Below are 13,117 nucleotides of genomic sequence, written 5' to 3'. Positions count from 1 at the left end.
AAGATCGAAACTCTGACGAATGTATCCGACATCCTCTTCAAGCTGTGTAAGGCGAATGTCCATACCGGCAAAGCGTGAATCTAACGAGTCGAAGCGGTCACCAACATAAGAACGAAGACCCCGTAATTCGGAGAGGACTTCATTCATGAGTGCGGAATCTTCACGTTGAGGGGAGGTGAAGGAGTACGTTCATCTTGAGGAGGGAGTGCATCCTTCTTCAGCCATTGTCCATTCCGATCTTTACGATACCCAAAGGAGGTCACTGCACCAGCACCAATTGCAAAGGAACGCTTGACTTGAACAAAGGGTTCATCATCAAGCGGAATTTGAAAATGACGCAAAAACAGAGTAATCAATGTGGATAAGGAAGAGGTGCATTGGCCCGTAATGCCTTATGCATTCGGTACCGAACCAAATGGGCCCAGTCGATCTGACGACCGGTAAGAAAAGCCCACATAAGAATCAAATCCTCCTCAGAGGCTTGTGCTAAATTTGAAGACCGAGGAAGCAAAATTCTAACAATGATATAATGCATGATGCGATTATCAAAAGTTAATGACCCGGCCAACAATCTACCGGTCATTTCAGCTTGATCATTGCAGACCATGCGACGAGCATCATGACTCGAATAATCGAATTTCCAGTCATCAACAATGGTGCCCTCAAAAGGTGCACCTTGACTGGGTAAATGAGTCAAAGAAAAGAAAAGTGACTGATCAATGACCATAGAAGTACCATGCACCTCAGACATAATAATACCATCCTGAATTTTTAAATTGCAGTAGAAGACCTTTACAAGTTCAGGATAATATGGCAATTTTAATGACATGAAATCAACAAGACCAGAATTTTGAAACACTTGATAGCAATCAAACGTTTCATCATTAAAGAACTCTACGTCTAGGTACTTAGGGTCTAAGATTATTCTAGAAGAAAACTGAGAAAGGTACCGTAGACGTTGATCATCGGATGAAAACAGTGTTGATGATCTTGGAGATGACAAAGAAGGAGGAATAGGTGTGTGGGTGCTCCGGATGGGCCGTGACGGCGATGGGCAGCAGCGGTAGCGGTGGAGGATGATCCCTTTCTCTTCTTTGATGGCTCTGCCATTTGATGAAGTTTTTCTGGATTTTGATCGGTGGAAGTGAAAGAGGAGTGAAAAAGAGGAAGATTGGGCTTTACGGGACGTGATTTGGTGAAGAATTGAGTGAGAATCGAAGGTTTGAAGTTCTAGGTATGGAGGAAAACGTGGAGGAGCTTTGGCTGCGCACAGCTCTGATTTCGTGAGTATTTATAGAAGATGACGCATTGTAATCGATTACAGGTATTGGTAATCGATTACAGGCCCAATAAGCCTTCTGGTAATCGATTACAGGATGTTGTAATCGATTACAGGCTGCCTGTTCATGTGTAATCGATTACACTGGATGGTAATCGATTACCAGAGCCTATCCTAGGCTAGTTTCTTAAGAGAATATCTATATTTATGCTCAAATACATCCTATATGACTAATTTTCACTACTAATACACTAAATTCAATCATTCAATTATTATATACACAAGAAATCATAAATTCTATCATAAAAACAAGAATTCAAACAAGATCAAACAAATAATCTACAATCAAAAGGTAAAAGTAAATCAATCAACAATCAACCAATCAATCCTATTTTTCTAAATCTCTTACATCTAAGAGACCTAATTCTCTTCTAATAGAGAAGAACACTTCCTTGGGGAGAGGTTTAGTGAAAATATCAGCAAGTTGATTCTTAGTATCAACAAATTCTAATACACAATCTCCCTTTAGGACATGATCTCTAAGAAAGTGGTGTCTAATCTCTATATGTTTAGTTCTAGATGTTGAACTGGGTTTTTGGATAGATTTATGGCACTAGTATTATCACACTTAATAGGTATGCGATCAAGAATGATGCCATAGTCAGATAATTGTTGCTTCATCCATAAAATCTGTGCACAACAACTACCGGCAGAGATATACTCCGCTTCAGCAGTAGATAAAGCAACACTGTTTTGTTTCTTACTATGCCATGAGACAAGAGCCGATCCAATAAATTGACAAGTTCCACTTGTACTTTTTCTATCAGTTTTAGATCCGGCAAAATCAGAATCAGAATATCCTATTAAGTTACATGTTGAATTCTTAGGATACCATAATCCTAAATTGATTGTTCCTAATAGATATCTCATGATTCTCTTTACTGCACTTAAATGTGATTGTTTGGGGTTGGATTGAAACCTAGCACACATGCATACACTAAACATAATATCAGGTCTACTAGCAGATAAATAAAGAAGAGATCCGATCATACCTCGATATTGTTTTATGTCTATAGACTGACCAGATTCATCTTTATCTAAGTAACAATTAGTGCTCATCGGTGTAGACATGTGTTTTGCACTATCCATCCCAAATCTTTTGATCAATTCCTTGCAGTATTTGGATTGATTGATGAATATACCTTCTTGAGTTTGCTTGATTTGTAATCCCAGAAAGTACTTTAGTTCTCCCATCATTGACATTTCAAATTCACTTTGCATATCAAGGGAAAACTCCTTGCACAATGAATCATTAGTGGATCCAAAAATTATATCATCAACATATATTTGAACCAACAAAATATCATTATGCTTTCTCTTATGAACAATGTGGTATCCACTTTACCTCTGGAGAAATCTTTTTCTAGAAGAAAATTGCTTAATCGTTCATACCATGCCCTAGGGGCTTGTTTCAAACCATAAAGAGCCTTTTGTAATTTATAAACATGGTTTGGTTTATCAGGAATTTCAAAACCAGGGGGTTGTTCAACATATACCTCTTCTTGAATTAAGCCATTTAGAAAGGCACTCTTAACATCCATTTGATAAAGTTTAAAATTCATTTGTTTCTTCATAGTCTATTCCTTCTAATCTTGCAACATGAGCATATGTTTCTTCATAGTCTATTCCTTCTTCTTGATTATACCCTTTTGCTACTAACCTGGCTTTATTTCTAATAATTATACCATGTTCATCTAATTTATTTCTAAAAACCCATTTTGTACCTATGATAGGATAATTTTCAGGTTTTTCTACTAATTTCCACACATTATTTCTTTCAAATTGGTTTAATTCTTCTTGCATGGCAATGATCCAATTATCATCTATTATGGCTTCTTTTATATTTTTAGGTTCAATCATGGATACAAAAGCCATATTATTGCATAAATCTTTAAGAGAGTGTCTAGTTGTTACCCCTTTTGAGATATCACCAATAATGTTGTCGAGGGGATGATCTCTTGAAGTTTTCCATTCTCTTGGGAGTGCATCATTGGATTTGCCTTCTTCTGGAGGATCTTCATTGTTTCCTTTGTCATTTCCTTTGGAATCTTGTTCATGAATGTTCATATGTTCTAAAGAATCTGCAATGTCATCTAGCATATTCTTTCTTGACAATATAGCATTAGATTCATCAAAGGTAACATGAATGGATTCCTCTATATTCATAGTTCTCTTATTATATATTCTATATGCTTTGCTTTGTAATGAATATCCAAGAAAAATGCCTTCATCAGATTTTGCATCGAATTTTCCTAGATTATCTTTACCATTATTAAGTACAAAGCACTTGCAACCAAAAACATGTAGATGAGAAATATTAGGTTTTCTACCATTAAATAACTCATATGGGGTTTTCTTTAAAATAGGTCTTATCAAGGCTCTATTCATGATGTAACATGCAGTATTGACAGCTTCAGCCCAAAAATACTTTGGAAGAGAAGTATCATTTAATAAAGTTCTTGCAATTTCTTCCAATGACCTATTTTTCCTCTCAACAACTCCATTTTGTTGAGGGGTTCTTGGTGCAGAAAAATTATGTTCAATACCATGTTCATCACAAAATAATTCAAAATCTTTATTTTCAAATTCACCCCCATGATCATTTCTAATGGATGCAATCTTGAGATTTTTCTTGTTTTGTATGACTTTAGCAAGTTTCCTAAATGCTTGGAATGAATCACTTTTATGTGTAATAAATAATGTCCAAGTATATCTAGAGAAATCATCAACTATAACTAAAGCATAGTAATTTCCTCCAAAACTCATGGTTCTAGATGGACCAAATAGATCCATATGCAATAACTGTAATGGTCGAGTGGTTGAAACAACATTTTTAGATTTGAATGAGACTCTTGTTTGTTTGCCCTTTTGACATGCATCGCATAGTTTATCTTTTTCAAATTTCAATTTAGGCAAACCAACTACTAAATCTTTTGAAATTAATTTATTTAAGTGATCCATGTTTATGTGAGCAATTCTTTTATGCCATAACCATGGATCATCATCTTTACTAAGAAAGCAATGATTGTTTTCTTGTTTTATGCTTAAGTCTATCATGTAAACATTATTGACTCTATGTCCTACATGCTTTATATTAATGTCATGCTTATGTTCTATAAGACATTTCTGAGAATCAAATGATACTAGATAGCCTTTGTCACATAGTTGACTAACGCTAAGCAGGCTGTGCTTAAGGCCTTCAACAAGTAGAACATTTTCAATGGAGTTTGAAGAATTTGTACCTATTTTACCCACTCCAAGAATTCTACCTTTGTTGTTGTCACCATACGTTACATGCCCGCTTTTCTTTGGAGATATATGTGTAAAATTTGATGCATCTCCAGTCATATGTTTTGAGCATCCGCTATCTATGTACCACTTCTTTCTCAAAGATACCTCTTCATCACTTTCGTAACTTTTGGCCATAAGGCAAAGATTTATCTCTTCATTTTCAGAATCTTCAGAGGATTCCAAATCATTTTCATCCCATGTGATGTATGCTTTCTTTAGTTTCTTCTCACTATGATTTTTCTTTTCAGATTTTTCCATCTTTTTCTTGAAGATGGGACAATCAACCCTCAGATGTCCAAGTTGATTGCATTCAAAGCATTTTAGAGTAGAGGATGAATTTTCTGTCCTTCTCTTTGATTTGAAATTTGGTCGCCTCTGATTTCCTCTTACTTTAAGAAACTTGTTGAATCTTTTTACAAAGAGACTTAGATCATCATCATCATCTGGATCATTATCCTGATCACTTTCTTCTTGAATTGAGGATGATGCTTTAAGAGCAATTCCTTTCTTTTTCTTGTCATTTTCTTCATTTTGGTGCAATCTCAATAGTTCCATCTCGTGTTCCTGCAACTTACCAAATAAAGTGGCAAGAGACATGTTAGACAAATCTCTTGATTCAGAAATAGCCGTTACTTTGGGTTGCCATTCTCTACTTAAACATCTTAGCACCTTGTTTATAAGATCTTCATTTTGAAATTCTTTGCCTAAGGCTGCTAGATGATTTACTATATGTGTAAATCTCTTTTGCATACTCTGAATATTTTCATTTGCATTCATTCTAAATAATTCATACTCATGAGTTAGTGCATTTATCCTAGATCTTTTAACATCTGTAGTTCCTTCATGTGTTAATCGAAGAGTGTCCCACATTTCCTTAGCACTCTTACAATTTGAAACCCTGAAATATCCATCCATTCCTAGGGCAGATGTTATTATGTTTTTGGCTTTTAGGTTGTATTGTACTCGTTTTCTATCCTCTTCAGACCATCTATCTCTAGGTTTTTCTATGGTTATGCTTTCACTTGATGAACTACCATCTATTGAAACTCTTTCTACTGTGGTGGGTATATAAGACCCTATTTCTATGGCTTCCCAGATATTTAGATCTATTGCCTTGATAAAAATTTGCATTCGGGTTTTCCAGTAGTGGTAACCCTCTCCATTAAAGATTGGAGGTCTATTGATAGAATTCCCTTCCGGAAATAAAGAATTTGCTGAGGCCATCTTTTTCTTGAAGCTTCTAAACTTTATACAAGAATGAAGCTCTGATACCACTTGTTAGACAAATGGCCTCAGTTATCTTAAGAAGGGGGGGTTGAATTAAGATAACAAGAACTATTCCCCAATTTAAAATTTCGCTCTCTCTTTTTAGATTAACAATGCACCCTTAACATGAATTACTCAAAAGATAATTCAGAATAAACTTCTTTAAAGGCAAAAGATAAATAGCAATAAATAAAAGAAGTTTAAGGGAAGAGAAAATGCAAACTCAGTTTTATACTGGTTCGGCCACACCCTTGTGCCTACGTCCAGTCCCCAAGCAACCCGCTTGAGAGTTCCACTATCTTGTAAATTCCTTTTACAAGTTCTAAACACACAAGGACAATCCTTCCTTTGTGTTTAGAGATCCTTTACAACAAGAGACTCACAGTCTCTTAATCCCTTAGAGAATGAGAAGAAGAAGAAGAACAAATCTCTCTAGAAAGAGATGGATTTTACAGATTGAGCACTCAAATAATTCCTTAATGAATTGCAATTGAATTGGCCAAGGAATTCTTAAGAGGATAAAATGAATTTGCTCTTTGAGAGGATAAACACTTTTTTGTTCTGAAAATCTCTCAGCAATTTCGTGTTTAAGTCACATATATATAGACCATTGGTGGTCATGAGTAAAGCCTTTGAAAAGTTGTGACTCTTGAAATTATTTTTCTGAAAATCCTGTCTGGTAATCGATTACAGTAATTGTGTAATCGATTACAGCTTTTAAAATTTGAATTAAAACGTTTACTAACTGCTGGTAATCGATTACCAAAATTGTGTAATCGATTACACAGTCTAAAATTTCAAATTCAAATTTTTGTAGCTGTTATAAAACGTATTTGGCCACTGGTAATCGATTACATCCTCTGGTAATCGATTACCAGAGAGTAAAACCTTTGAGAAACACTTTTTAATTTAAATCACTTAGCCAAACCTTTGCTAATTCAATTAGGAATTCCCTTCCTAATATTCTAGTGATCATCTTGATGTTGTGACTTGTAATCTTGAAGTATTGTCTTGAATTTTAATCTTGAAAAGCCCATTTGCATCAATTGCAACACATCATCATGATCATCATCAAAACATCAAAGCCAATTGCATCTACACATGATAACCAAACATGGGGCGAACTTCTCTTTCTCTCTGTTTTTGTACGTTTATTTATTTTGATTAATGAATCCAATTCCTTTTATTTGTTCACAAATCTTCTTATATTTATTATTTATTTATTGTTTACACATAAATGATAATTAAAGACATTTTTCCTCTTTTTTGCTTTAATAGTAGATCCAATTTGGGATCTTAAAGATATTTTTTACGGTCCATAATGAATTTCACCTAAACATATTTTATGAATTACTTTTAAATTAAATTAAATTTTAAACATTTCACACTCCCACCCCCTACCTCTCTTTTCTCTTTCCCCTCCCCTTTTTCCCTTTCTTTATTTTTTTTTTCTTCCTAAAGATTGAGAAGTCCCTCCACGTTTTTGCTATCATCACCATCATCCGCTGCCACCCTCCTCTTCCGCCCCCAACCTCCTTCGTAACCTCTCCCTCTCCGTTGCCACCCTCCCTTTTCCTTTCCTCTTCGCCATCCACTATGCTTCATATATACTCAAGGAGACTAGATCTTGCTGATGGAGCCATCGCCGACAAGGGCCACTATGCCTACCTCGACAGTGTCACGCACAACCCTCCTTTGACAGATCTGTGTTTTTAAATGTATTTCATTTTTTTCCGTTGTAGTTGTTTGGATCTGTTGTTGTCGTGGGTGTGTATCTATTGTTGTTCTTGGTTGGTTCTTCTGTTGATTTGACTCCTTCTTCCTCCTCTCTGTTTATTTGTTCGTTGGTTCCCTCCAGATGTTAGGGAAAGAAAGAGAGTAAAAAAATGATTTTTCTTGAAAAGGGTGCAGATCTTGAAGGATCTTGTGGAAGAGCCTATCCTCCAGCATGAAAATCCTGACTCTCTGGCTCCCTCTCTAGTGATAGATCTATTGAAGGCCATATCTTGAACTCAATATCTATTGCACAAGATGCTCTAAGTGAGAAACCCAAAAAGAGAAAGGCATACCATTCGGACTAAAATAGAAAGGGGGAAAGTTGTCTTCAATATCTTGCCAAGAATCATTGCCGAACAAAAGGGGCCATAGAAAATTGAAAAACAAAATTTCAAAATTTGGCAGCTCAAACCCTTTCAAAAAGAATTCAGTCTCTGCGTTCAAAATGCACGTTCAGAAAAGTATTAAGATCATATCACATGATAAATAATAAATTATCCAGGAGCCTTCATGTTTCATTTATTAGAGAAGCTAATTCTTGACGAAATGTTGGGATTTTGTCTGCTTCAACAGCTATGATTGATCCCGTTGGCCTGTAATTCCTCGGCTGTAACAGGCAGAAACAAAACTAGATTGTTTAGAATCCTTCATAACGAGACTCTTATCCATTCCTACGGCAAAATTGTATTTTGGTCTTCCATTGTCTCTCCATCTTTAGATTTTGTCCTCCAGGAAAATTATTTACAAATTTTATATTTATATTTAATCAAATTGTCCTTATATTAAATCAGATCCCCAAACTATAATTGAACGTTGACTGTTATATGATTATTGTGACGTGTTATGTGATTGAATATCAATTCCATTAAAGATGAAATGCATTATTGTTTTCATTGATCGATCAGAATATGACACGTAACAGTGATAATCCAATAAAGACGTGACACATGACCGTCAACATTATTTCGTAACATCCAATTATGAACAAGAAGACCAATATTAAGTAATTATAAAGTTTGTGAATAATTTTATTAAAGAGATAAAATATAAGATTGAAGATAAAATGAGAGATCAAATTTATAATTTTTCCTTTCTACAATATTAAATTTTAACAAGAAACTCTAATGGAAAGAAAATTCAGAATTATTACATTACAACTTAAAAATGAATTAAAAACAATTGTTTAAATGTAATGAAGAGCCTTATTCGTTTAAACTAGAAGCAAATTAAAGTTTAAATCATGTGTTATTATATGGAAGTGGAGAGAAATGAGCCAATCAATCATTTCCAGTGGTACTGAAAATTAATTTCTGTGTGATATGATTGCTTTGTTGACCTTTAAACAAAGGCACTACAATTTAGATGGCAACTAATAACACTACTCTTTCCCTTAACATCAAAGCTTGTCTAAGATCCTCAAAACAACCAAAGAAAAGCACAAGAAACAAACTTCATATACAACGAGCTATCCGATGTGTCAATCTCTGACAGAAGCCCCCTCCCCAAAATAAAAAAAGAAAAGAAAACTATTTGCTGCTACCCACGACACGAGGAATTAAAAAAAGATGGATGGGGAAAACTATTTGCTACTTCCCCCTATCCCATTGTGTCCATCATTTGTATTCAATTGCACTTTACTTTTCTGTCATAAAAGAAGAATGAATAGAAAGGAATATAGAAGCGAAAGTACATATAAGGGAGGATAAGGAATGCTTCTGAGAAGTAAAGAAATTAAAAAGAACAGTGTGCCTAGGTGGCCCAAATAAACAAGGCTGCCCACTATCAGTGATAGAAATTTTCTTGAAACAGACATGATCAGACGTAGAACAAGGAGAATTCACAACACACAATCCTATCATAGAAATTATAAAACAGTGTGACTTATTACTAGTGTCACTTAAGTATTAGGAAAAAATATTTTTCAGATTTTATCTTTTAATTTAGTATTGATTTCGTTAGAGAGTGTGAACTGTGAAGTTATTAGTGTCAATGATAAAGTAAATTATAGGGGACACACTTGGAAACTTGGGACAAGAGCGTCAAGAAACTACTAGAATATTGAACTAGATGGAGCTTCTTTACAGGTTTTGTGTTCACTATATTTGACAATTCTGTTCATATCAAGATAAATTCACGTGCAACTCATGAAATCAAGCATGGAAAAGAAACAAGCCCTGTACAACTCATCAAGCAATTCATCAACCATAGGAATTGGAAACTTGATAGTTACCCGATTAAGGACACAATAATCAATACACATTTGCCATATGGAGTCCTCTTTCTTCATTAGAATTACAGGACTAGAATAAACACTAGCACTGTGCCATATAATCCCCAAATTCAGCTTTTCCTTCACCTGATTAAGGGCACAATAATCAATACACATTTGCCATATGGAGTCCTCTTTCTTCATTAGAATTATAGGACTAGAATAAACACTAGCACTGTGCCATATAATCCCCAAATTCAGCTTTTCCTTCACCTGATTAAGGGCACAATAATCAATACACATTTGCCATATGGAGTCCTCTTTCTTCATTAGAATTATAGGACTAGAATAAACACTAGCACTGTGCCATATAATCCCCAAATTCAGCTTCAATACAGAGCATACATACCACCGGAGCTCTTCCGTCGGCTGTGAAACGCAACACAACAATTTAAGCTCTAAATAGACAAAAACCCTTCCTAGCAGTCAAACAGAAACACGTGGTAACATCTAACCTCATCTTCCGTGGCCCACGACACTTATGGAGGAGAAAATCCTTAACCCTGTATCTATATAAATTAAGAGCAGTAACAAGAGCGAAGAGTCCTTCATCGTCGTCATCTTCAATCAAGTCTACAAAGGCAGTCAAATCCCATTCCTGGTCGTCAAGGTAGGTTTGCAGCAAGGTCTTGGCTCCTGGAAAATCATTATGTTTGGGATCGAAAAATGAAAAATCTGCTTTTTTTTAACTCCCTAAAACAAGAATTAATTTCACTGGTTCAAAATGCTGAATTGGAAAACACGTCGAAATCCTCGTCGGATAAATCTTCTTGGACAGCTCCCTTGAACAAGACGCAGATTAGTTAGTTCAAAGGTGAAATATAAATAGATTAGGATTGAGAGAAGAGGTTGGGGTAGGGTTCGGAGAGTGACGCTTTGTTGGCGTAGAAGAGAGAGATGTAACAGGCCATGATTTGGCCTTCGAGGGATTTCACAAGTTGACACGCATGTTGGAAGCCCACGCCATTGATAAAAAGTTAAAAGGTCTCGTTAAAGAGAAGTCAAAAAACTCTCAAAAAGTATTATCTTTGAAGAATAAGTGAATAACAACTAAAAACACGATAACTTCAACTTATAAAGAAATTCATTATTTCTATATTCTATTGTCGGGAAAACGTTAACGCTGACGCTTTGTCGCTTAGAAATTAACGATTTGTTAGCGTCTTCACACATCCATTGTTGTCAAGTTTGTGAAGCAGTAAATAATCATTCACCTTCCCCCAGAAAAATTATCATTGAAGCTCCAACCTTAATTCGGAACAAATACATATTCCTGTCTAAATGAAAACTATAATCCAAATCTTATAAATATATAAATCAAAGCATATGCCTAAGCTTTAGTTGAATCTAACTTTCAGAAATTGTACATTACCAAAAAGCAAGGGAGTACAGCTCTAGGATTCAAAACAATAAGTTCTTCAATCTCTGATTGGTCACTCATTTTCTTTACCAAAGAATCAAACTCTGGCTCAACCATTTCCTTGATCTCTTGTAGAGGATTATGGATTCTCCCAGCTATTACTCTGCACAACATAACACACATTCTACGGACAGATTTATTGGATGAGCAAATAGAATCAATGGCTTTTTCACTAGTAGAAGTGGTGTAAACCCCAAGTGCACCATGAAATTCTTTATTGGCGGAGAAACCATGCCTCAGAATTTGACACACACCACATTGCTCTAAAGTGCAAAGGGTAGAAGAGCCATTTAAACCAAGGGAGCATGCAATTGTTGTACCATGAAATCTCAATAGCTCATTTCCATCGACCATGCATCTTGGGTGCTCATTTTGTAACCTTTCAGCTTTAGTCCTTACCATACCCCTACTTTCCTCAAAGCATGCAAACGTTTCTTGTTTGTTCTGAACTCTCAAGACACATTCAATCTGTGATGCCTTGCTTTCGATCAAGTTATCTTTGCATATTTGTTGGATGATCTTGCAAGATGAACCGTCTCTCTCAAGTTGGACCACTGCAAAAATGTACATGTAGATGTTCCATAATTTCAGTAAAAGCACTTTTTTAAGTGAAATTATATCTGTAATTTAAATATAGGAAAAGAAATAAAATAGATTTTTCTGCCAAAAATCACATGAATATTCTTTCCAATGTTTCAACATTGACATAAATCTATATAATTAATTTGTCATACTAGTGTCAAAATCAAAATTGTTCGATCGTAATTGGTCAAATTTAATATAGTGTCGAGTTGAGGGTCACTTTTTTTTATTCTCAATCCCTTTCTCAAAGTATACTACTGAGTTCCTCTCTAAGGGGAGAAATTATACTATGATACAGGACCACCACAACACAAACAAAACTGATGTTATCACACAGACATTATATCATCTATAATCTATAATTATATATAAAACGAATAAGATGTTTTGGTGTATAGATTTTTATGTTTATTTTATTCTTATAATTATATTCATAAATTATTATTTTATTTCTATAATTACATTCACAAATCACCCATTAACTTTTATTATCTTTTTTATAAAAAAAACATGAAAAAAAATTGGTATGAAATGTCTGTTTTCCCCTAGTATGATATAAAAAAATTAAGCATAGAACAATTGGCTCATAAACCATATATAAGCACTTCAAACTCATTCATGCTAATTCAACTAGAAAAAGTACTTATCCCTTACCTGAATGTTCAGGGATATTATGATCATGTTCTTCAACAGTGTCAGTAGATTTTAGTTTCTCATCACATTCATGATGACGAGTTGATATTGGGAGATCATCATTAGAATCTTTCTTCAGTGGCACCTTTTTCTTTGAGAAAAAATTACATTCATCACAATCAACATAATGTGTTTTTGATGAAGGTATAATTCGCTTGGTTGATCTAGGAGGATGAGGCTCTTCTTGTACACCTTTTCCATCTTCACTGCCTTCATGAGAACAAGGACAACATGGACAAAGCATAATCTCACCGCTTGATCTATCAAGGAAAATTTCATGGCTAACATGGTCCTCTAGTGAGTGTCTCTGCGTGCTAATCTTGCCTTGTGGTTTTCTCTGAGTACTGCTATATGCCTTCGGATCATGAACTTCTAATGCATGAGGTTTGCAACGAAGTGATTTCTTCAGAAGATGCCAAACCTCTGACATTTCTCTTGATTTCTTTTCTTTGTGATTTGTAAAAAATTCATTCCCAACGTT

The 13,117-nt window shown here is 35.0% G+C and overlaps 1 protein-coding gene and 2 long non-coding RNA genes across 3 annotated transcripts; 1 reads left to right on the top strand and 2 right to left on the bottom strand.

Moving 5' to 3' along the window:
• The first annotated feature begins 7,271 nt into the window (after positions 1–7,271).
• LOC102663024 (uncharacterized) lies at positions 7,272–8,459 on the top strand. The gene is made up of 2 exons (XR_414399.4): positions 7,272–7,614; positions 7,755–8,459. It is a non-coding gene; the product is annotated as an uncharacterized lncRNA (long non-coding RNA).
• Positions 8,460–9,773: 1,314 nt separating this feature from the next.
• LOC106798737 (uncharacterized) lies at positions 9,774–10,981 on the bottom strand. The gene is made up of 2 exons (XR_001388440.3): positions 10,397–10,981; positions 9,774–10,310 (listed from the first exon to the last, which is right to left on the bottom strand). It is a non-coding gene; the product is annotated as an uncharacterized lncRNA (long non-coding RNA).
• A 314-nt stretch (positions 10,982–11,295) lies between these two features.
• On the bottom strand, positions 11,296–13,066 carry LOC102660699 (uncharacterized). The gene is made up of 2 exons (XM_006580785.4): positions 12,598–13,066; positions 11,296–11,915 (listed from the first exon to the last, which is right to left on the bottom strand). The coding sequence occupies exons 1-2, from the start codon at positions 13,064–13,066 to the stop codon at positions 11,296–11,298; spliced, it is 1,089 nt and encodes a 362-aa protein (XP_006580848.1).
• Positions 13,067–13,117: the final 51 nt, after the last annotated feature.

The sequence above is a fragment of the Glycine max genome, chromosome 5 (genome assembly GCF_000004515.6).
Source record: "Glycine max cultivar Williams 82 chromosome 5, Glycine_max_v4.0, whole genome shotgun sequence".
Lineage (NCBI taxonomy): Eukaryota > Viridiplantae > Streptophyta > Magnoliopsida > Fabales > Fabaceae > Glycine > Glycine max.
This window is presented reverse-complemented; position numbering and strand designations above follow the sequence as displayed.